Source organism: Panthera onca, chromosome B3 (genome assembly GCF_046562875.1).
Source record: "Panthera onca isolate mPanOnc1 chromosome B3, mPanOnc1 haplotype 2, whole genome shotgun sequence".
Lineage (NCBI taxonomy): Eukaryota > Metazoa > Chordata > Mammalia > Carnivora > Felidae > Panthera > Panthera onca.
The window spans coordinates 41602400-41628606 of NC_138344.1; the positions used below are offsets into that span (position 1 = coordinate 41602400).

At 39.9% G+C, this 26207-nt stretch overlaps 1 protein-coding gene across 1 annotated transcript in view; it reads right to left on the reverse strand.

Annotated features, from left to right (window-relative positions):
- Positions 1-26207, reverse strand: part of RAB8B (RAB8B, member RAS oncogene family) — a 58575-nt gene that overhangs the window by 4414 nt on the left and 27954 nt on the right. The window contains exons 2-7 of the mRNA XM_060618366.3: positions 11526-11586; positions 8933-8993; positions 6208-6285; positions 5144-5233; positions 3568-3633; positions 744-794 (exon numbers count right to left, since the gene is read on the reverse strand). Of these exons, the coding sequence (XP_060474349.1) occupies positions 744-794; positions 3568-3633; positions 5144-5233; positions 6208-6285; positions 8933-8993; positions 11526-11586 (407 nt within the window). The remainder of the gene's footprint in view (positions 1-743; positions 795-3567; positions 3634-5143; positions 5234-6207; positions 6286-8932; positions 8994-11525; positions 11587-26207) is intronic.

Here is a 26207-nt window from a genome sequence, read left to right on the forward strand (position 1 = left end):
TATTCAGTAGAGTTTTTTTATTAGAAAGTAACTCGTTAGGCTCTGACATTGTTTCTTTGGAAATGGTGGATTCAAACGGGAAAAATATTTTTAGGATAGCACCTTTTATGTTAACAATATATTAGACAGGAAGCTCCTATTTCCAGTTCAGAGAAATTATAGCCAAAGGCCTGTAAAATTTCAAGGGTAATGAGGGAAACGATGTTAAGATATTGGTATAGGCAATCCTCTTGTTAGATGTAGGAAGAGTTGGTAACATAAGGTATACAATTATATTCAGGCTTCAGGTTAAAACAAACCTCCAATGTGGTCCTAATGATTCATCACTGAGATCATGTCTAATTTAAGCAAACGTTAACAACTTTAAGATCATAATTACATATAGATATAAGTATCTGTCGCATGAAAACTAAGCTACATAATTTTATGGCAAAAATTTAATTTGTGTCATTAATATTTTAATTATTCTGGTCAAAATTCCATTAAAGACCACCTTTAAGAGTCAGATGAAAGAACTGAGGCAGCTGTGGTTCAGAAGTAAGAAACGTGAAGAAACAGAAATAAGAATCAAAGCTCAACCAGGTGAATACGTGAGTCCAGAAAAAAAGGAGGCAACGTGAATATATCATAATCAGGCCTATCCTTTTAATCAAATAAAAGCACGAATCAAATTAAACAGCATGAATAAGACCACCAATTTAACAAATAGCATAAAGAAAATAAAAATGATAAGTGATACAAACCATTTTTCTGTTGAGTTTTGTCATTATATCCCGTGCAAGTGTAAAAAATGCCTAAAGGTAAACCAAACATTTTATTATTATATGTTTATAGCATATTTTAAAATAGAAATGTGGAATTTTCATTAATTCATTATAAAGTATATTATTTGACACCTTTTAATCGAGAAAAGGACATAACTACAATCATAGTACACACTTGAATAGCCTCTTATTTTTTTTTTTTTATTTTTTTTTTTTTAAATTTTTTTTTTAACGTTTTATTTTATTTTTGAGACAGAGAGAGACAGAGCATGAACGGGGGAGGAGCAGAGAGAGAGGGAAACACAGAATCTGAAACAGGCTCCAGGCTCTGAGCTGTCAGCACAGAGCCCGACGCGGGGCTCGAACTCACAGACCGTGAGATCATGACCTGAGCTGAAGTCGGAAGCTTAACCGACCAAGCCACCCAGGCGCCCCTAGCCTCTTATTTTTCAATGATATCGTAAACACTTCCAGTGTTATAAAACTGTCATGCATTCACTCACCAAATATTTTCTGCACATAATATCCGGCACAAGTTTCTAATGTGACACTGGCTGAGTTATGGGTAGCTTTCTCGGTGCACCAAGAGCACCTAGTGGGGCGGAGGCTCTAAGTCCCGCCACGTCCTCAGAGAGGGACACAGCACCTGGTTTAGGAGATGCTGAATATCTGTTTAATCACTGAATGAATACCTAGAGCTCTAGAATCTGTTTTGCCAAAAACCTCTACCTTTTATCTCCAATCTCCTCCCTTTCAAACTGCTTTCACTCTTGTACCGAGAATATATCATCTTCCATGTCTTAGCTCAGCTAAATTCCCCACCATGGAAATCAGTTCAAATGGAAGCAGGACAAATCTGACTAATCTCACTTTGTGTCTAGTGTCTCTTGACCCAAACCACACATTTTTTAACTATCATCTCTACTTTGTTTCTACAGAGCCAGGACTTTTTCTTTTCTAAGATTTTATTTTTAAGTAATCTCCACACCCAATGTGGGGCTTGAACTTACAACCCTGAGATCAAGATTTCGCACGCTCCACTGACTAAGCCAGCCAGGCACCCCTCTATAGAGCCAAGACTCTTAAAGCACCTTCAGTTGTCTCCATGCTAAACCCACTGTTGTCACTTTCTTTGTTCCTAAACACTCCTGATACCCCCAAAGATGTTCAGCAGGATTATGTCCAATCAAGCCAAATAGAAACAATGTGACAACCACTATCATCACTCATTATCAGTGTTGCACTGTCACACTGGTCACCTGTGGGTCTAAGTTTCTAAAGAAGCCCATCCTAGTTCTTATGACAAGCCAACCGCACTAAGTTAAAGCTCTGGGCAAACTGCTAATTTCTGTAGAACACCTGGTCAGAATAAGCAGCTCAGGCAACTCCCCAGCTCTGTGTTTCCATAACTCAAAGCTTGCTCTAAGCCACAGGTGTGAGTAGGGTGCACAAAAAGAGACCTACACCTGCTCCATTAAGCCAGGGTATGGAGTTCATTCTGGGAGAGCAATCCTATCTGGGCCATCTCAGTGAACACATTTTCTTCTCTCTCTACCAAAGAGGCTCCCCTTTTTCTGCTTTTTTGTGGCAAGCGGATCTATGCTTATCTATGCTTATGTAAATAAATCAAAAGAAGCTTCCTGTTTCCTAACACCCATTAGCCAACCCGGAAAAAAAATTAGTTTTATTGAAAACAAAGAAAAAGTTCTGATCAGTGTTCACTAGCCAATAAAGTCATTTCAATCTCGATTATTAGCCATAATGTTATGGTGAGTGGTGAGTAGCCTAAGAAATTAAATGTCTACAAAACCATCAACATTATTGTTTATTGAGTTACATGTATTAACGCACATATATCATTTTTGTGATCAGTTTAAAAAATGTTTTTAAAAATGAAAATATTATTAACCCCCAAAAAAAAGAAAAAGAAAAAAGAAAATATTATCAACAACTCTGCTGGTGATAAATAAAATCTATTCTTAGAAGTCTTTAGATGATTTGGTTGTCTTTAACAGTTAACTTACTGAAAATGTATTAAAACTACTCTCTGATAGACACACTTATTTCTACTAAATACTGCTGTGTTACAATGTATCATGCTTAATCTAAGGGAACCTGTTCAATATACGGTCTCTCTCTTGAGAGAGTACCGACATGAAAGTAATTAAGACTCTCCTGCTACAGGCTACTATAGTATGACAGGAACCATGATAAATGAGCAGAGGACACTATGCTTGGTCAGCGAGTGCAGGATTTCCAGCTTCCCAAACAAAGGGCAAAGGTGAACTTAAATGGAACTTTTACCTTCTGTTCCGTGAATCTTAACTGAGCAATCTCATTATAGCCCACATGGAGGCTGGGTGCATTTAACAACCTGAGTCCGCATAAAGTGAGAAGCACAGAAGTTCACAAGATGGAGGTGGAGTTCCCACAAGACATTTACTAAGAAAATGACAAGACGGGGTGCCTGGGTGGCTCAGTCAGTTAAGCGTCTGACTTCACGTCAGGTCATGATCTCGCGGTCCGTGGGTTCGGGCCTCGCGTCGGGCTCTGTGCTGACAGCTCAGAGCCTGGAGCCTGCTTCAGATTCTGTGTCTCCTCTCTCTCTCTGCCCCTCCCCTGCTCATACCCAATCTCTCTCTCTCTCTCTCTCTCTCTCTCTCTCTCTCTCTCAAAAATAAAACATTTAACAAAATTAAAAAGAAAAAAAGAAAGAAAATAACAAGTCTTGGACAGTTGTTTGAACACAGGTACCTAAGCTCTAATGCTACCCCAGAGAAGTCATCAAACATTTCTTTCTTACCTCTTCTACATTTGTACTGGATTTTGCACTTGTCTCCAAGAATTTAATCCCATAGTCAATTGCTAACTGAAAGGCAAACAGAAACATTTAAATTCAGTTCAATTTGCTTCAACATATAAAGCATTTCCATTTTCTAGGTTTCTCAAAGTCCCAAAGGTACAGTATGCAGTTGAGAACTCTTGTGGTTCTCAAATTTCTTTGCTTTCTTCTATTTTTTGAAATGTAGACATCTAACTCATTCATCATAAGTAAAATGGCACTGCTTCCACTCAAAACACCATTTGAGTACTTCTTTTTTTCTATTATGCTTCAGTTCTCTAATATACTTACAAGAAAAACTGTGATGGGCAACTGGGTGGCTCAGTCAGTTAAGCGTCCGACTGTTGGTTTCAGCCCAGGTCATGATCTCATGGTTTGTGAGATCAAGCCCTGCATAGAGCTCTGCACTGATAGCATGGAGCCTGCCTGGGATTCTCTCTCTCTCCCTCTCCCTCTCTCTCTCTCTCTCTCTCTGCCCCTCCCCTATGCGTGCATATACTCTGTCTCTCTCAGAATGAATGAATGAATGAATGAATAAATAAATAAAAGAAGAGGAAGAAGAGGAAGAAGAAGACGAAGAAGAAGAAGAAGAAAAGAAAAACTATGAAACAGACACTCGCTCCTACCATTAATTTGGGATTCATTGACGTCTTTTATCTGCTCCCAAAGTACAACTCTCCCAACAGTCACTATACGGACTTTTCATTTTTTTTAATAAATTGGTGCAGGAGATAATGAAAGCTTAAAATACTAGGTACTCAATGCTTTCATTTTTATTTGGTTTCTATTTCCATCTACTCCCCAAAAGCTCCCAGTTCACTTAAAATACAAAGACTAAATGAATGTTCATAGGGGAAAAGTTTGCAGTCAGATTTAAAAACAAAATGTATTTTGTATGTATCACTAAAAAAAGGCACAGCAAAATTCCAAGACTTAAAAATCGAAGCCTCTAAGTTAATTTAGAAAATGTTAATTTAGAAAATTTAGAAGTAAATATGTACATATAATAAACGTTTTTGCTTTTTTTGCAGGATGCAAAATAGAGAAATCCCTGTAAATGAGATCCACAGCTTTGATGAGTTACAAGCAGTTTATTCATAATGACCTAAACCTAATGTGTAGTAAAATATTCTTAGGGAAAAAAAGGAACTGGACTATGATTACTATTTAGACTTCACTTATTCTATTACTTTTACTTGAAGAGAATGATTTACTTGACCTTTAAAACTGGACATTTTCACACAGATATGGAAGAAATAGCCTGAACTCTAAGCTGTAGAAATCTGAAAAAGGACCAATTTGTATCTCCCAGAAAACAGCAAATTCTTCAGGAATGAGTCATGACTACACATTATATGGGGATGGATCTCGAATACTAATTCACAACATTCAAGTATGGATTACATCTCTTTGTTGTTTTTTAAAGGATTAAAATCACAGATACTTTTCAAACTGAAACCAATAATTAAATAATACTAAGAAAATAAACGCTTAGTGTGAATAGATTCCAATCTTTATGCATTCAGTTCAAATTTACCTTCTCTCCTCTTTCTTTTGACACTTGTCTTTTGTCATTCATATCACACTTGTTACCCAGGATCATTCTTTCAACATCTGAAGAGGCATGCTGCAGGGAGAAAATAGTATGTTATAAAAACAGCCTGAGAAAAACACAGGTATTCAATAGACAAATCCTAACCTGTCAGAAACATATCCATAAATTTAATAATAAGACAAGCTTTTACTCAACACAGGGTCTGATTCAGAGGAAAATGTAAAAGATGGGAGGAGGGAAGAGCTACAGCTTAAGAGTCCGTGCTAACTTTTCCCTCAAAGGCTTGCAGTCATTCTCATGCCTTTTTTTGGTACATGAACAAACAGAAATAAAACGGACGGTTAGTCCAACAACAAAACTTCCAAATATTAGTTTAGAAGGAAACTAAAGGATTTAGAAGGATTACCAAATATTAGTAAAGAAGGGGGGAAAAAAAACCCAGTACTGAGTGGGCCAATGAGGAAGGGACTCTGGCTTCTGAACTACTTAAAATATAAATTCATGTAGGTTAATATAAATGTGTACAAAATGATTTTAAAGTCAGATTGCTTTCTGAAATGTCAAAGACATAAAAACACATCTTAATACCAGTCAATCTGGAATTAAACCAGATTTCAAATACGTTAAGATGGAGAAAATGTTAGAAGGGAAAACTGATAAGATGTTGGAATAGAGAGGTATCTTTGCCAGTCCAACGGCAAGAACCTGGGGGTCAGATGTTAAAGCTCTCGGAAGGAGCGCAAGCAAGTCTCTTCTGTTTTCTCATGTGTGAAACGGGGGACTTGGATGAAATTATTTTCAAGATCCGGCCCAAGTTTAGAATTCTGTGAAACTGCTGTCTTGGCTGTACCCCCCTGTCTGACAGGGTCACCAGGCTGGCAGCACCAGAGATCTCTCCCTCTGTGGTGCTCCTCAGAGCGAGGGGGCCTGACCTGGCCGTGCCCTACTTCGTGGCAGCTCAGCCGCCTCTTCCAGAAACAGAAGGAGCCCTTTAAAGTACTCAGCAGGGCTCCTCCGTAGCATCACCATTCTCTTTCCATACATACCTCTTCAATGTTTCTTATCCAGTTTTTAATATTGTCGAAGGACTTTTCATTTGTGATGTCATAGACCAGCATAATTCCCTGTGACAAGAAAATAACATCTTTATTTAGTACTTCATATACTTAAAGTAATAGAATATAATGGCAGTGTAACCCTACCCTCCAGAAACCATTTTTTGTCCTGTGTCCTTTTTAATGAAATACAATAAAAAATTTAAAGTACAGAGAAGCAAAAATAAATAAATAAATACTTCCATCGTCTCACCATGTAAATAGATAGTCTGTAAACATTTTTACTCTTAACCTTTAATGAATTAGTGATTGCAGTAAAGGTGATACACCCTTTCTACCAGACTTCAAGTGATAAGAATCAGCACTAACTGGAGCTAAAAGGGTATTTAAGTTAAAACAGAGATAATAGCATTGAAAGAAAGAGATAATCACTTCTGTTGTCTATTTGTTTATTACAAGTAGAAATGTCTTGCTTCTTACCCCTATACTAAGATTGTAGCCATACGACTTTCAAATTATTTCCTGGGACGTCTGGGTGGCTCAGTCAGTTAAGCATCCTACTTCAGCTCATGTCATAATCTCACAGTTCATGAGTTTGAGCCCCACATCAGCCTCTGTGCTGACAGCTCAGAGCCTGGAGCTTGCTTCAGATTCTGTATCTCCCTCTCTCTGCCCCTCCCCTGCTTGTGCTCTGTTTCTCTCTCTCTCTCTCAAAAATGAACAGTTAAAAAAATTTAAAAAGTAAATAAAAATAAAATTATTTCTTTTTTTTAAAGTTTATTTATTTATTTGGGGGCGGGGGGTGGGGGGACGGAGAGAGCAGGAGAGAGAAAGAGAAGCCCAAGCAGGCTCTGCACTGTCAGCACAAAGCTTGGTACAGGGCTCAAACTTGAGAACCACGAGATCACGACCTGGGCCAAAAGCCAGACGCTTAACTCACTGAGCTAGCCAGGTGCCCCAAAAAGATAATTTTTAGGGGCACCTGGCTGGCTCAATTGGTAAAGACTCTTGATCTCAGGATTGTGAGTTTGAGCCCCACGCTGGATGTAGAGATTACTTAAAAATAAAATCTTTGACAATAAATAAATACAATAAAATTATTTCTTTTTATATGGGCTAATCAAAATGTCACTATCATCTACGTAAATCACAGACACTTAAAACAGAATACATTTGTTATACAGGTTTAATGAAAAGCAATGTCATCGTATCTTTAAAGACCCTCACGTCTGGTATTTCTAAAAGGCTTATCTTCTAAATGTATCAGCCGATGCTTGTAAAATCTCTATCACCAGACCACACTCCTATACTAAGTGCTAGATCTACCTATCTATCCATCCATTCAACAAATATTTAGCGAGCACCCACTATGTGTATGATAACATACTTAGTGCTACCAGCAGTGAACAAGATAGACAAGGCCCCTTCCTTTCAAGCACGGCTAGCAAAGAAAACAATAAACAATAATTATACTAGTAATTATAACTCGCCATTGCTATGAAGAAGCATGGGGAGTTTTATATATATATATATTTAATATGTATATTAATATTTAATATATATATATATACTTTTTAATGTTTATTTATTTTGAGAGAATGACAGAGCGGGAGCAGGGAGAGGGGCAGAGAGAGAGGGAGACACAGAATTCGAAGCAGGCTCCAGGCTCTGAGCTGCCAGCACAGAGCTCAACACAGGGCTCGAACCCACAAACCACGAGACCATGATCCCAGCCAAAGTCAGAGGCTCAACCGAAGGAGCCACCCAGGCTCCCCACCATGGAGAATTTTGAATATAAATGCTAATCTAATCTGGTTGAGGAGATAGGGGTGGTCATAGAAGGCTTCCCGGAGAGAATGACATTAAAGCCAAGACCTGAGGACTGAGTATCAAACTTGAATTGGGCAATGGGGTTGAGGCAGGGGTGGAGAAAAAACCCACAGTGCCCAACACACAGTAGAAACATTATAAATATCTTGCTGACCAGAAAGGCCCAGAACCCACTGGATTGACTAAAAGAAAGCCATCTTGGTAAGAGTGAACAGATCCAATGGGAGACAAGATGAGGCCAAAGAGACAGACAGGGTCAGGCATGCTTTGGAGACCAACGACTGGATATCAGCTCCCAAATATCCCCTGTCGTCACCAAAAACCCAACAAGTGAACCAGCAGGTTGCCTTTGTCCCCTCCAAATCTTCTCTTCCTCTTTGTACTCGTTTTGATAAAGAGCAATATAACCCTGCCAGGCCGCCCAAGCAGACCCCTGCGAGTAACCTCCTCACAGCCAGTCAGTCACTAAATCCTATAGGCCCAACAATCGCAATATCTCCCGATTCTGACCCCCGACTCGCACGCACGGCCTTATTCATATTCTCATCTATTAGCCTTTACCTGAATCGCTGGCATTGTCTTTAACTGGTCTCCCAGCTTTCACAAAAATCTACAATTGCTCAGAATGTGTGGAGGAGTTCTCAAACATCTACAGGCTATTGACCTGATTAATATTATGAAGACCAACGGCAAAGCATGCAGTTACTAAACACAGAACATAAAAAAAACAAAAACAAAAACAAAACCTTTAAATGTCTTGTTTTCACATCCAAAAATGTATCGTCCCCATTGTACTAGACTCTAGCTTGGATCCTCTCAACTTGACAAATGAATATTCATGTTTTACTTTCACCGGAAGAGTTACAAAACCCTAAAACACACTCACCATGGCTCCTCTATAGTATGCTGTTGTGATGGTTCGAAATCTTTCCTGACCCGCTGTGTCCCTAAAATTTGAAACAAAGGAGAGAGAGGTTTTAAAAGTTATCGCCGGCATCACCAAGGAGAGACCTTAAGCTGTGGATATAATTCTGGTCTGCTCACAAAGGCAGTGGTTTCAAGGGAAAGGGGAACGAGACGCAGCGGGAGCCAGCTGTCTGTGAGCTGGAGGCGGTGGTGGCCACAGGAGCCTGTCAGGAGCTCACAATGACTTTGGTGGGAAACTTGGTCCTTGATGATAAAAGCAGCAACAGGAAAATACACGGCCCGGCTAGGAACTGGCATATTAGTCAAACACACGTGGGAGAGAACAGAGAATGGTTCTAAATTCTGGGACCCCTGGAGGTAGTTATAATCCTTTCTATAAACGCCTAATGACTAAGGCATCTAGCTCTCTTGACCGAAAGTCTGATTTCTGTACAACGCAAGCAATTGGGCTAGACTTACTACTGTGGAAATTCTGCTCAGAACACACTAAAATGGATCTCCTCGAGCACTTTTTCAGCTATAGAGCCTGGGATTAAATGGGAGCCTGGAGTTTAACACACAGCGGTGACGATGCTTCCAAAGACTTGAAAATATGGACAACGCTTCAAAATTACATAAACTTGAATATATTCTTGCTTTTTAGCTGATGGCATTCTATGAAAACACATCCTGAAAAATTTTTTCAAATTTCTCATTATGCTTATTGAAGCAATCCCTATAAAGGGAGTCACATTGACTTGATATCTGGGAAAATCAGTATTTCTAAATTTGGATGAGCCCCAGAACTAATTCATTCCCTGTGCCACTAAGGCAAGTTAAATTGTAGAATTTAATTGCAGGGGAGAGTGAGGCATTTGTGGAAATGTACTAGAAATCGAATGCATACCAAACCCAAACAAGAGACGAAGGCCCAAGAGAAATATCATAAATTAGAAACAATAAATACCTTAACATTTATATCCACCTTTCCAAATACTTTCCTCTGGTGCTCCCATGATGCCCCACCACCCAGTGCAGTGGTAGGATGACCACCATCCTCACTGTGCACGAGAGGCAACAGGCTCAGGTAGGCTACGGTCTACCACTAAGCCACTAAGCAGCTCGTCGCCTTGAATGACACTGGAGCATCCAGGTCTCAGTTGTTTAGTGCAGGGCCAGGGATCACACCACAGTCACCTTATCCTGCTGTTCTCTCACTGATCAGGCCTAGATACACACGGCACTGGTTTGGTATATGGCAAAGAAATCAGGGGGAAAACAAGCCAAGCACCTTTGAGCCAACTAACCATATTTTGATCTAACACACCGCTGCATTTGGAACCAGCTCTGCCGTGAGGACGGAGGAGAAGCCCTGCCATACTCAATGTTGGTCGTGAAGACTGAATGGAGACTATTTTGCTGCTGAGAGTATTGATAAATAGTGCTATGATGTTACATGAAGTTCTAATTAGCTGACCGACTGCAGGCTCCTAGAAAGGCTTCTTATTGCTATGGTCAGGACTGTTCGGCACAGAGTCAGAAATTCTCTTGGCTTCCCCCTAAAATTTTTAAAACTATCTTTAAAATATTTGGCCTACTAAACATCAATAGATGAAAAGGGCAACCTGTGGTAACCTTCACAATGTTTCCCAACAAATATACTGGGAACCACTCACTATACTAGGCTAATATATGAAGCTTGACATCCTGCTTCAGATTTGGGTAGCTGTCCCAGCTTTAACATTAACCCAGACAAATGCCCTCAGATGGACTTAACTGCTCTAAGTCCTAGGTTCCTCCTCTGTAAAAGAAGGACTAGTGGGTTTCAACATGATGCTCTAGTTCTATTCTTGTTCTGAGATTCAAGGAAGAAAACAGCCTAAGGAAAAAGCTGATATATATTACTTGACTATTTTGCCCTGCCTCCTTCTTAATCTATACTGCTCTAAATTTCTAAGCTTTGTCTACTCTTGTCATCATCGCACATTAGATCAGTCCAGTGTTCCTCATTTTTTTATTTAAAGAGGAGAAATATGAAAACAGATTATAAAGTATCAGATCGGGAGGGGAACTCCAATGTCTTCAGTCCAACCAAACAATTTATAAATGATGAAAAACAGGCCCTAAGAAGGGAAGGCACAGGTCCAAATCCTCAGATTAGAGGCAGAACCTAGAACCTAGATCTGTACTTCCCACAGAAGAAGCCATTAAGGCTTCTTACGGCCTGAATACTTTTGCCTTATCTGATTTCAAAGCTGCAACAACTACAATGATAAAGTGTATGCGCTCTTTAGATTTTAGTTTCCTTCCCTACAAAATTAGTGTTTGTGTAGAATGAGTTCTCAGATCTCCTCCAGCTGTAAGGTTTAGTGGCTTCATTCTTTACCTTCTCATTCTCGGTGGCGACACCTTTGAATATTTACCCACTTCCCCTTGGTTCTGATAAAGAAAAGACGTTTTAGTGATCACAAGTTACCTCTAACTTACCACAATTCACATTTTTCACATTTCAATTCCCACTTTCAATTCCCACTTAAGGTAGAAACTGTGTATATAATTTTTGTTTTACTTACCATATCTGAAGCTTAATTTTCTTTCCATCTAGTTCTATCGTTCTGATTTTAAAATCAATTCCTGCCAGAAAAAGAAAGAAAGAGATGCTAAATTTCTCCAAATATAATCCAAGTCTTATTAGGAAAAGGACAAAGATTTCTATTGAAAAGAAAAAAAGTCTCTCCAACGCACTGGAAAATGTGAACACAGAGAGGGTGTGAATGGTATGTTTCCTCTGAATGCAGGCTGAAGAAAGGAATGCTAATTACTCTGCAAAGAATTCCCACACATGTTAAATGGAACGTATTATATGCCTCATTATTTTGATACAAATGGATCACATCCCTCAAAGTTCTATAATTTAGATAGACTGAGAACATGCCATATTTTCCACTTCCTGATATACATATAAACAATGATTCCTACCCCTCTGGCCCATCTTTCCCTGAGAAACACCATGGGACCTCTTTACAATGTCTTCCTCCGTCTCCTTCCATTTGTTCTTTGGGATCTGCCACTGGCTAAGGGAAAAAACAAAACCCCCGGCTCCCAAACCTGCCTGTTTGAGCTCAGAGATGGGAAAACCCGCATATTTATTTTACACGGCTGGCAAGTATCTTATGCACATTTTAATAAATGTTTCTCGCATCTTACTGACTGGGCCTGACATAGCTAGAATGGTTTTTAGCCCTGACTGAACTTTAGAAATTACCCGGAGAACTTTAAAAACCTACTAATGGCTAGGTCTGCTCCTTTCCCCAAATTCTGAGATTCTGACTTAGTTGGTCAAGGGTGGGATCTGTGCACTAGTAATTTTAAAAGCTCTCCAGGTGATTCTAACCTTTAAATAACACTGAAGCGGGACCGTGAGGTAGTTTGCGAAAGTCATTTGGGGCTCTGGCACTTAAACCTTCAACGCCACCCTCACCCATTTTCCCCCCACTATGTAGCTCAAAACTTATTTAGCAATTTCAATTACAAAGAACCACAAAGTCTTTGACGAATATCAGAATGCTCTATCATTTTACCAGAAATAAGCTGCTACCCTCTGACAGGACAAGTTAATGAAAACAATTCGAACGCAATTTGCTAAATCCTTCATCTGGCCACTGAGCTTTTAGATTTCCCTATTCTTTTGCATCCTGTACAGAATCCCTTAAAAGCAGCCTCCAAGACATTTCAAGAGAATATGTCAATTATCCACTATATTGACCTAACCATCAAATGCAGTTATTTGCCGGGAGAAGAGTCTTCAACGGCTAAATTACTACAATGTTTCTACATATAAACGTTGAGAACACACAAAAAGGCTGCCATTTTGAGGCTCATTAAAGTCTCAGTCACTCTCCAGTCATTTAAAACATTTAGGGAGTTTTCTATGGACTCCGCCTTTTGTTTTCTGTAGAAGGACTATCTTTCTGTTATTTGAGGCGGTTCTAACATTATCTGTGAAACTTAACCAGCTTTTCACAATTCAGAGGTTTTCAGCGTTCGGAAGAGTCGTGAGCTGTGGGGGTTAGCTTTTGTTCACGCCGCTGTCAGGAGCCAGCTGAGAGACACGTGCATAGAACACAGTCAAATTAGCTCAACTTGAATTTCACTAAAGATGGAAAATGTCGTTTATATTATTATTGAAAAGCACTGGCCCTGAAAGCCAAAAGACCTAGACTGGAGGTAGGAAAAGGTGAGGGGACCTAATTAGATAAACTAGATAATGTGTCTGAATGTGATTTAGAAACTCTGAAATTCCAGATAAATGTAAAATATTACATATTCAGATGCTATGATCCTACAGATCTTGTCGCTTCACATGTGAATTATGGTAAAAGCGTCCCAGGACTCTGTGCCAACATCTCTCCTGGTTCTATCTCCCCTGCATGCCACTGCAAGAATAACTGTCAACAATCTCCGTGGTAATGTCACCTCAATCTTTAAGAAGCTATGGGCCCAACTCCCTCTGCCTGGCAATACGGCCTTTGCCACCAGAGGCACTGCTCCCCTGACTCGACAACCCTCAGAGCCTCCCTCCACCTGCCGCCTTCTATCTCTCCGCCCCACACCTCCTCCCATCCGCACGTGCAGGGCCACTCATGCCCCCAGCCTTCCCTGAGGATGCCACCTGTGGGTCCTTCCCCTCCTTCCCCCCTCAGCTCTCTACTTGGCCACGTCCATCCCTTACATAGCAAGTCCTGGCTTAATCCTGTGTTATTTGGTTTTGTTAACACACTCCTCTGAATTGCTCTCAAATCAAACAAGGGCTCCAGCCTCTCTTTGCTAGTTAGGTTGCATGCAGAAACATGCATAGATAATAAAAGGTTAAATACTCTTATGAGAGGAAAGGTTACATTCTACTAAGTGTGAAGAGAATTAAGAAAACCTTGGAAGTTCCAAGTTTTCTTAGCACGCCATAGTAACAATAGTAAGGATGCTAAGAAATCTATTACAATATGAAAATCAAGGTCTTTACATTACAATTAGTTTGATAATAACATCAGTAGACTGTAGGGTGGATTAACACTCACTTTGACATTTAAAGGAAAGATAACTTCCTGAGACTACTCCAGAATTAGAAAAACCAGTCATAATACAGGGATACAATTATATCAATCAGGATGCTTTGGCTGCAAATAACAGAAAGCCCAAATCAAACTAGCTTAAAGTAATTTGTTGACTCATATAACAAGGCCAGTGATGAGTTGGGGTTCAGGGATGACTCAATTCAGTAGTTCCGGCTCATTTCTCTGTACCTCCTTGGGCTCTGCCCTCCTGGGAGTATCAGTTTCATCCCCTGACTGATAACCGTTCCTGACCACCACGGCAATACTGAGAAGAAAAGAGATCATCTTGTGCCTCTCACTTCGAAGTGAGGAAATGTTTTCCCAAAGCCTCCAGCGACCTTTCCGTCATGTTTCACTTCTGGAATTACAACCATGAGAATGTCGTGTTCTCGGGACTAATGCTGAGTTCAGAAACCAATCACTGCCATGGGCAGTTACCAAGATTGAATTAATCTAAACTCATCCCTAAATTTAGATTAATCAAAACCCATCCCTGGAGCTGGTCACTTCCTTGACCCACAAGACTGCTAAAAACAGGAGAGAGCGGAAAAGCTGTTGAATTGGTCATTGTATCTGTCAGAATAATACTCAGATCTACCAATCAGTAGAACTTTATATTCATAGCTATATGAATATCACTATCACTACAACCCTGTCGTGAATGTTACTAAGATTAATGATAAGTCTAGGACTTCATGCGGTGTTCAGCCACAAGCAGAAAATATGAAGGAAAAAAAAATACAATGAGCAAACCAAGCAGCTGCTATGACCTCTCCGCACTAGATCATGAGCTTCACCGTCTGCGAGTCCCAGCTCCAAAGGAGTGGCCTGTGCACCAGGCCCAGATGATTCGAGACCACGAAGAAGGAGGGGGCTGTCTGTCATATCAACAGCAGCAATAACCACCAAAGCTCATTCTGGCAGGAAGGGAGCAACTTTTTTTTTTTTTTTAAAGAACTATACAATCTAAAAACATAGCTTCTGGGGCGCCTGGGTGGCGCAGTCGGTTAAGCGTCCGACTTCAGCCAGGTCACGATCTCGCGGTCCGTGAGTTCGAGCCCCGCGTCAGGCTCTGGGCTGATGGCTCGGAGCCTGGAGCCTGTTTCCGATTCTGTGTCTCCCTCTCTCTCTGCCCCTCCCCCGTTCATGCTCTGTCTCTCTCTGTCCCAAAAATAAAAAAAAATAAAAAACGTTGAAAAAAAAAATTTTTTTAAAAATAAAAACATAGCTTCTGAAGAGCATTATGTTTAGGGTAAAAAAAAAAGCCCTTCACATTTCAATAGCCTTTTAGAAAGCATCATTTCTTGGCAGTACATAATACGATAACTCATGTTCAAAATGATGACCCTGAGTCATCCCAACTCATGAGCAATCCATCAGCCACCAGGCTTTGTGCAGCCTGCCCAGCTGGCCACACAGCCCAACACCTACGTTAGGGAGACAAGACTCCAACACTGTCTCCACGTGTACTAGAACATGCCCCAACAGTAATTTTTTGATGGCTTTAAAGCAGTGCCAGTTTTTGTCATTAATATTTATCTAGTCAATAGGAAATCTACATTATAAGAAAACATTCCCAAAGGACTCAAAGCCATTTTTATTTTGAATTTATTTACTTATTTATTTATTTATTTATTTATTTATTTATTTATTTTTTTTTTTTGATGTTTGTTTATTTTTGAGAGGGACAGAGACAGAATGCGACTGGGTTGGGGCAGAGAGAGACGGAGGCGACTGGGTTGGGGCAGAGAGACACGAAGCAGGGCTGCAGGTTCCGAGCTGTCAGCACAGAGCTGCACATGGGGCTCGAACTCATGACCTGAGCCGAAGTCAGATGCTCAAACGACTGAGTCACCCAGGCGCCCCTTTATTTTGAATTCACACACACACACACACACACACACACACACACACATTTTTTTTTTTCTGAATTGATTCTCATGCTAAACAGTTACTCACAACTGATATATACATTATAAGGAACCAGGAAAACTAGCATGAAAGGAACCATAGAATTCTAGGCTTGGAAAGAATCTTAGAGATGGATTAGTCAGTCCTCCCTGTGTGCCTAAGAAAACTGAGGCCCAGGGAGATATAGCAACTTATCCAGATTGGCAAAGACTAATTGAAAAGGGGTTAAAATCAAACTTGGCATTTAAAGATCAGGCCTTCCCAAAGAGATGTGTACGAGAATGGCCATGTCTCCCTGGGGAGGCCTGCTCTTTAAGGGTCTATGGCCTAACACTAGTGACAACGGCGGTGTCCAGCAGTGGGAGAATCCCTTGGTACAGAGGGGCTATCCAGGAGCAGCAAACAAGAGTCACACGAATCAACATGAGTGAATCTAAAAACATAATATGAAGTGAAAAAAGCGACTGCAGAAATTTCTCACAGTCAAACCATGCCTACAAAATTTCAAAAACACCAAACACGGTACTATGTATCATTTGTATATACATCTGTGTGTAATTAAAGTATAAAACACATACACGAGAATGACTATCAACAAAATCAGTATCGCTGTTACCTCTGGAGAGAAATGGAAGAGGAGGGATTAAGGAGAGGTTCAGAGGGACTTCAACTCTGTCATTTATTATTTCTAAAACTCAGTAGTGGTGCCTGGATGTGGAAGTGTTTTATATTAGGTGTACTTTTGTATGCCTGAAATTGTTCATAATTTTTAAGGAGTAGTTATTTAAAAAAATGACATCTGGAGACTCTCACTCATTAATAATAGCAGAAAAATCAAACCAAATTTAGAGATGAAAGGTAACTTAAAAATCTTCGTGGGAGGTGGCAGGGGTGTGGGGGAAGCAGGCGTTACCCCACCCCACACTGCTCAATATACAGAGGGCCTGGGAGCCCTTGGTGACCAAACGTGAGTGATAGCAAGATTAGATCAAGGTCAGAAAGTGAGGGGGCAGATCAGGGCCTTGGGGCAGCAAGGAGTGCTAGCCACTCAGATTTCAGGCAGGGGTTCAGGAGCATTTCCTTCCCTGCCTGGAGGGAAAAAAAAAAAAAAAAAAAAAAAAGATTCTCTTTCGGCTAAGAATAATGAAAGAATACACATTTGGTCTCTGTTGGGAGTGGCACTCCAGGAGAGGAACAAAGGAAGGAGTTCTGATTTTCCATTCCAGTGGGAGAAGGAAGAGGATAGCCTCCCTCCCCGCTCAGGATGGGGGAAGGGGCTATGCCCTGCACCTCTGAAGAGAAGGTAAAGTTGTACTTGAGGTCTCTGCGTTGTCCAGGGTGACCCACAGGAACAAGAGCTGGCAGAGACCTGGCAGTGAGGCTCCAGGGAGGGATATGGTGTGAGCACTTGGCCTAAAGCACTGCTTATCAGATATTTCTCAGAAACCAGTAGTATAGTTGGAGGCAGTTGGAGGGAGGGCCTGGCCAGCAGAACAGAGGGAAGGAACCTTTGAACTCAACCCAAGCCCACAGTTAATAGACCTAGCAGGGCAAGGAGCTTGGAATGAGCAGTACTAGGCCACCCTTCATTCCACAAATTAGGTCTAATTTAACATGGAGAGGAATAGATTGACAAAATTATTTTACACAATGTCAAACTAGTCAGCCAACAGATGTTTTATTTACTATCATAACCTTTTTCTGCTTCAAGAGAATAGGGAGGTTGCCCTGGGTTTGTGAAAGGGTGAGACACCCTATGCCGGGGTGTGGAAAGGGTATGAAGAAGGACTATTCCTGGCCTTTGGAACGCCAGGGCCAGCCAGTTGTCCTGACCTTCAGCATCGCTGTGATTGGATGCATTTTTGCCCTGTGGGTACTGTAGCTTAGAACACACAGCTAGGGGTGCCTGGGTGGTTCAGTCGGTTAAACCTCCGACTTGGGCTCAGGTCATGAACTTGCGGTCTGTGACTTCCAGCCCCATGTCAGGCTCTGTGCTGATAAATAAGCTCTAGGGGCACCTGGGTGGCTCAGCTGGTTGAGTGACCGACTTCAGCTCAGGTCATGATCTCACGGTCCATGAGTTCGAGCCCCACGTTGGGCTCTGTGCTGACAGCTCAGAGTCTGGAGCCTGCTTCAGAATCTGTGTCGCCCTCTTTCTCTGCTCCTCCCTACCTCTCTCTCTCTCTCTGTCTCTCAAAAATAAATAAACATTTAAAAAAATGCAAATTCCCCCAACCCATGCAATCTGAAATTCTGGGGGGCAGAAACCTGGAGTAATTTGTTAAAGAAAAAAAAGAAAAAAGAAGTACACACATAGCTCTCTCTTCTACCTTGGAACTGTCTTGGGTTACTTGGGGAAGTCAGCTCACCCAGGAAAATCAGGGATGGAGAAGCAGCAGGGACCTTCAACTGATGTGTTCCACACCCGGTTCCCACTCAAGTTCTTTTATAAAAAGTCCACTCTGGCTGCAGCCAAGAGATCCATGAAAAAAAAAAGAAGTCCTATTTCTGGGACATTCAGTCTTTCAATAATGACAGCAATGCAAGATTCCAAAGCTGAGTTTACTCACAGCGCCAAACATACATACATATATCAACAGCCAAAAAACAACGGGGTATCTATCCCCTTTGACCCACTTTAAGAAGCAGAAGTCCAATACTGCACTTTCACAATGAAACAGGGGAAAAATGTACTTTGTTTCAAAAGTACATCTGGAAACATCTGTGATCCCAGGCTATCGGAATATGGGTTATGTGGTTGGTCTATTTACATTTCAGAGATATTCCAGAAATAGAAGAAAGTTTCTCAAATATTGAAATCCACTTTAAAGAAATGCTACATCCACTTCCTCACTTGAGATTGTTATTATTAACGATAAAGATGCAGTGTAGACAGATAATGCCAGTTTTGAAACTTTGACAACCTCATTTTGCTTTTTTTTGGTGGACTTTCAAACATGGAGATTAATGAGATTTTAGAGTAGCTGACTTTAGGACAAATAGCTAAAATCTCTAATTAGGAAAATAGATTACTGAAATAGGAAAAAAGAGCTTTAAAGTATTTTTTTTTCCAAAATAAAAAGGACTTGGAGAAAATGAGTAAAAGTAAAAATAAAGTTAAGAATGTTACTTAGATGGAACGAGAGGAGTTCAAGGCATTGTTCTTTTCTAAATACACATTCTGTAAGTTCACAAAAGTATTTTCACCAAGGACCAATTTTGCTGCATATATTTAGAATCATTTAATTTTTTATTTTGTTTATATTCAAATTTACAATCTGGTTTCTTTTTTGAAAATCAGAAAGTCTAAAATTTAGGAGGAAAAAAAAACATTGAAAAGTAAGCTTAGAAGGCATTTAACAACAGTTTCAAATGATCACTGGCAGCCAAATATGTTAGTTTTGTTATATCCAACATAGGAAAAAGAGGATTTTTTTTTCAAACGTGGGTCTGCAAATATAATCTGCTCTTAGAAAAGACAACTAATATGCCAAAAGAAGACAGAGGTATTCAGATTTCTTTGGTTCTTCTATTCTGTGAATAGGAAGCAGTAAATTAAAACTCTTTTATGGTATAAATAGTGACACATATTACTCCTTTTTGCTGAAAAAGGTGCATGCACATCTTTATACTGTTTTAAAATTTTCTACTTGTTACTGAATTAAACTCAACTCTTGGCATTCTTGGCATAAGACAGCTATACCCATACAATTTGATCATACCAACAAAAGATAAACTCATAAACTAATTCTAGAAATTAGGAAGAATTTACTGTTTTGAGCCATATACATATGTGCAACAGATACAAAAATTGTGCAGATAGGAATAGTTTTATGTAAGGTCTGTATTTGAGAGTCTCAAAGGGCTTTGTAGATTAAATTATAATGATTTAATTAACTCTTAACATGTCTTTGGGAAATTATAGGGCAAAATAACAAATTATTATATATACCAAGTGATAACTGCTAAACGAGCTACGTGTTGAATCACATAAGGGGGAAAAACACAACAAAAATAGCAAATAAGGTGCAATAACACAGCTACAACTCAGAAAAAGTAGGCAGAAACACCTAGAAAAGATTGAGAATTTTAAATCTGATTAAGGGGCCAGCAGAGATTATCCAGCATTATCAGCATTTGAGAATGGCCAAATGAATACATGACAAGTCTCTTTTGCAAATCTTGCGTTTTCAAAAGGAAATGTGTTTTAAGTATTACTCAATCTGGAAGTAGCTACGTGCTTGAAGTAGTTAAAATGTAAACTTTAAAAGTTTTGAATGAACAGATGTTTTACCTTCAATAAAATCTTTTTTCAGAAAGAGTCAAATATATGAATTAAACTTTTCTTGAAGAAAACAAGTTCAGAATGTCTGAGATTTCCACCCCTTTCCCCATTACTAATTCATGACCATGTCAAGAACCATACTGCTCTCAAATGAAACCACTTGCATCACCTCTGCTCCATCCACTGTTTCTGAGAAAGTGTCCCTTTGCAGTAGGCAAACACAACCCCCCCCCCCCCCCCCCCCCACTATGAGTCACTATCACTTTCCTAAACCTGGAATTTCCTTGTTTGTATTTTGACAACTCAGGGTCAGGTCCATTTCATTTAAGGGTGAAGGGAATACAGTGGTTATTCAGAAAATGAAAATAAAAAAGCAATTCCCTGATTTGACACACTGTTGCTATGGGAAAACCTTCTGCCAAATCACTGGAATTATCACTGGAAAAAATTACAACTACATTCCAATGATGTCGCACCAAAAATGCAGTAAAACTGATCCTTTATATCTTTCTAAGTATTGACCATGTATCATATTTTCCATTCATTTGGAGGCAAATGAAAGCTAAAAAGAAAAAATACATATAAAATAATATAACTAAGTAACAACATGCCATGGTGCAACTATCTAGAAACAAATGATGTATTTTTTTCCCCTTTGGGAACTGAGTTCTTAAAAGAGTAAACACAAAAAAGATTGTTATCGATGTAATGTATCAGTTAGCAACTAGGACTGAAATAAAGTTTGGCTATAATGTTAGCATTTTCCAGGAAAATTTCCAAATCACTCGTTTAAGAAAGATTTCAGCTTATATTGGTATAAAAGACAAAATTTAGTCATCTCCCTCACCAAGTTAATACAAATCAACTTTTCTTTTTTTTTTTTTTTTTTAATGGAGGGAAAGGGGTAGGGTCTGTACCAAATAACTGCAAGCTGAAGAGAAGAATCATCAAAAGTCATCATCTCTTTCCTGCAATACCTACCTCACCCCTTCCCATCTTCTCCCGCTGATTTTTCACTAGATAAAAGGAAAGTGATCAGAGATTATAAAATAAACAAACATAACTGCAAACTCACAGTGCTCTGAATCTAGTTAGCAAAAAAGCCTTTTCTTGATCAAAACCAACATCAATGCCACAGAAGTAGAGTAAAATTAAGCAGCATTTACAGCTCACGGTAGCCAGGGTGACAGATGGGTAATTATAATAAGCTATTGCTAATGAGTAAGGTTAAAACAAACAGATGGAGTATATGCAAGTAAAAGGATGACACGAAGATCAATACAAATGGCATGAACAGAGTATAGTTTTTCCCAATCAGAATGAAAATCTTCTGCAGATGATTACATCATCCTGATTTGTAAACATACTCCCTTGTGATATAAAAGTAAACAATTAACAGCACCATGAGCTTCATGCAGAGGAAGGAAACACTTCCATGGGGCTATCATGTATGTATGTATGTACGTATGTGCGTGTGTGTGTGTGTGTGCGTGTGTGTACATATAAATATATATGGCCATCCACCTCTACGTACTTAAGACATTTTACTAACTTCAGAGGGTGATAAAGGATTCTGTCACCTACTACTTCTTTGGCTTGACTTTTAACAGAACACAGTGAGGCCAATACCCAATACCAACTGAGTTGGTAAATCCAAGATCTTCTCTCACTCACATTTCAGATCTACAGATGCAGTCTGGACTAACAAAGGACTAGAATGATTCCCATTTCCTTTTGTACCCCTTGTCCCCAGCTAATTGCCACTTTAATCTTCAAATACAAGGAATGAATAATAACTCAGGCAAAGCATAAAATGAATGAGTTGTCAAAACATGCTACTTCAGAGTTTACGTTTGATCATTATGCTCCCTACTTCCAAATCCCAGTGTTTGGGGATTTGGGGTTAGGAGGAAAGTGTTTGGGGTTAGGAGGAAAGAAAACCTGAACAATATTGACAAGAGACCATTTCTAAAAAGCCATCCTGATATTTGAATGGCTCAGAGAATCATCCAGCAGCACATAACATAATTTTTCTAAAATTGACAAAACACATTTCAAATTATATTTTATCAACTTGTTTTTATTAAACCAACATCAAAGTGGAACACCCCATTCAAGGCTCCCCATCCCCACCCTCCCCATCTGACCCTCAGGCATCAGAGCAAGAAAACTAACTGCATAGTTTCCAATGACTGGTCCTCAATCTTGGGTAAAAGAATTATTCACTTTATGTTTCCCTTTACCCACTTCTTTCAAAATAGACCATTCTTCCCAAATCCTGGAGAAACGCATTAAGGATCACTGAACGTTAGCACTTGTCTTTCTCAGGTAAGGTTTTCAAAGTTGTAAATATAAAGTATGTTTTTTAAACAGGTCACAAGCAGGAGGTTGCTCCAAATGACAAGCATGTAAGATACAAAGGACTCATTTGGAGGTCTCTAGTCTGATCTTGGGTCCTGGAGGGCAACGACCTGTATTTCCCACAACAGAATACCTATGAGTGAGCTATGTCTTCTTTTAGGCAGGTACGCACACACTTCCTTGAAAATAACACACACCCCTTCAACATCCCCACCCTTGACTTCCCAATGCTAGAGTAGCCACTGAAGGCTTTGTGTCTTTTTCACCATGAAGGAATATTCTGAAGCTATTAAAAGCAATCCTTGGTCATTATCAAGGTTATACAGAGACTAGGGGCACCTGGGTGGCTGGGTCGGTTAAGCGTCTGACTTTGGCTCAGGTCATGATCTCATGGTTTGTGGGTTCGAGCCCTGTGTTGGGCTCTGTGCTGACAGCTCAGAGCCTGGCACTTGCTTCAGATTCTGTGTCTCATTCTCTCTCTGTCCCTCCTCAACTTGTGCTCTGTCTCTGTCTCTCAAAAATAAATAAATGTAAAAAAAAAAAAAAAAGATCATACATAAACTTGCAAAACAAGTATTATAAAAGGAGCAAAATATAAAATGCACTATGTCTTTAACATTGAAAAAATATTATATGTGCTATATATAGTTGAAGCAGTACTCACTACAACTAGACTTCAAATTCTAGATTAAAGAAGCTTTCAGGGGCTGCCCTTACAAAATCTTACCATTGAGTATAATGTCATTTCTTTTTTTTGGGAGGGGGAGTTGGGCAAGCATTTAAAAAGCACACAAAATAACCAATTCACACACTCCATCTGAAAGGGTCTTAAGACTGCAACCATCACCTACCAAACAGACCAGACAAATCTATCCCTCTTTCCCTAATTCCTTCAGTTCCAGTTTACTTGCTATCACCTGCAACAGAATGTATGGAAGACAAAGAAAGGGATAAAGAAATGGAAGCTTACTTTTAACATGATGCATCTTTGTGGCTTCTGCAGAAACAAACCCAAGAGGAAAGACAACATCTGAAGATTTCATTTTTCCATGCTCTCCCTGCCCCTAATTAACACAGATAATTCTGAGTTCGCCATACTATAATTTATTAATCATATTCAATTAATCTAATCAGCTGTAAAACAGGAGAGGGCAACAGAGCAAGCTCTAATAAACTGAGCTCACTGGACTTCAAAAGCCACTCAGCTGAGGCTCACGGTGAAATCCCACACATACAAAGGGCAAAATTGGCCTTGGTGAATCATCTGCTTTGTACATTTTCAACTCATTTTTCTACTCATAAGGACCCATATTACAATATGGTTTAGAAAAAAGAAACAGGAGGTATATCCAGATTATTTTAAAGTCAACTCAGGGGTACAGTGGGTAGAGAAGTCTGGCCTTTGGTGTGTAGCAGGTGGATCAAGTCAGAGTGTTACCATATATAAAGAGTTGAGAAAAATTAAACAAAACGAACTTGACCATTGAGGTAAAAATTCTACCTCTGCAATTGAAAAGATGGTATTTTACAATGTTAAATTCATCGACCCAGTTTTTGGCTGATCCAAACGAACACTGGCAGCCCTGTTAAGTGGAACCCTCAGTTATTAACATGAACAGCAAAAACAGAACTATCCACTCACATGATCACTTTACAGACACAGCGTCATTTCGAGGATGTCCTCAGGCAAGCCTGGGGCAGGATTTCCACATCTGGTGGTCACAGTGTTAGCGCTCCCAGTTTGGACAGCGCTGCCATTAGGTCAGGAAATGCGTACGACAGCGAGGCAAAGGGCTTAAGAAACATGATACACAATGACTGTGTATTTCTAACCCCAAATGGGCTGTCAGCAGAATGAGGAACCTGAAGGAAAATGTCACTGGCCATTCTGGGAAAAGAAGAGATCATCACCACTGGACTGCAGTTCTTTGCATGAATTTCTGAAAGTAAAAGAAGAAAGCAAGACAACTGCACATTCAGAAAAAACTGGTATTTAATCGACTTCAGACCAACCACTGTGGGCCTCAAGGCTGAAGTCCACATTTGGAGATTACTGAGGGCAAAGAAGGAGCAGACTCGGACCTTTTTCAACTCTGTAACCAATTCCCCAGCCGACCTGCGACCAATTATATACTGCCTGACTGGCTACATAGGAGATCTGCTAAGGAGCGCTCAACCGCATACGACACGCACAGCGAGGTTCAGCTTAGTCAAATGTCAATCAAATCAACTAATGAAAGGGCAAATTTTAGTATTTAATTTGATAGGAAGTCTTGAGCCTGACCTGAGCCTGACTCTGTGCTAGGCACTGAGCAACACAAAGACGAAACGTTACGGGCCCCAAGGAGCTCCTGGGCTACGACCGATCAGTAAAATGTCTTACTGTGAAAATCCTATGCCTCACTTGTGTCTTTTGTTAAGGATAATATTCTAAGGTCTGCTCCTCAGGAGCAGGAACTAATGACAGATGATGAACCAACAGAAAACGTGATTTCCTAAGATACGAAACTAGCTGCTTTAATTCTGTCATTTCCACGAGCAAGCGTATAATTATCTCCCCAAAGGCTGAAAGTAAACAAGTGGCATTTGTCTATCACAAATGGCAAACATGGTAATAGCAATTTTTCACTGTTGTTGAGAAACCAATTTGACTGAAGGTTTAGGGCAGTTAAAAAAAAAAGGAAGGGGAGGCAACTGACTGGCTCAGTCAGAAGAGCATGCTACTCTTGATCTTGGGGTTGTGTTTTAAGTAACAGAGATTACTTAAAAAAAAAAAAATAAGTACGTAAACTTTAAAAGAAACAAAAAGGTGGGGCGCCTGGGTGGCTCAGTCGGTTGAGCGGCCGACTTCGGCTCAGGTCATGATCTCGCGGTCCGTGAGTTTGAGCCCCGCGTCGGGCTCTGTGCTGACAGCTCAGAGCCTGGAGCCTGTTTCAGATTCTGTGTCTCCCTCTCTCTGACCCTCCCCCGTTCATGCTCTGTCTCTCTCTGTCTCAAAAATAAATAAACGTTAAAAAAAAAATATTTAAAAAAAATAAAAAAATAAAATAAAAGAAACAAAAAGGTACTATACTATCACCTTCACATTCCCTCCTCCAGTGATCATACTACAGTCTTGGTCAAATTTGAAATTTTCTCTGTATTCTAAGAACTTTAGTGACTAGCTGAAAATCAAAATGAGCAAATACAATATTCACAAGGAATGACGTATTAAAAACTCTGTCAGTTTAAACCTATGTTGGCAAAGGCAAAGGGGCTCGGCAAACCTCTGCAGCTCAGCTGTAACCTTGAGTTCCTGACTCCAAAGTCCTTCATCTGATAAGCATGATGAAATTATACTGAAGAGTTACCATTTACTATGAACTAACTACAAGCTAGGTATACCCCAAGGAAATAGCTAACATTCTCCCCCATTTCACCAACGAAGAAGCTGAGGCCCAATGAGGTGTCTAAGACGACAAACTGGTGGCTGGCAGAGCTGGGCTATGTGCTCAGCTAAGTCTGCCTAGCTCCCTTCCTTGGGCTGTCCGCTATGCTAAGGATGAGAATTCTGTGACTCACATGGTACTAAGAGGGGAATCCCTTTC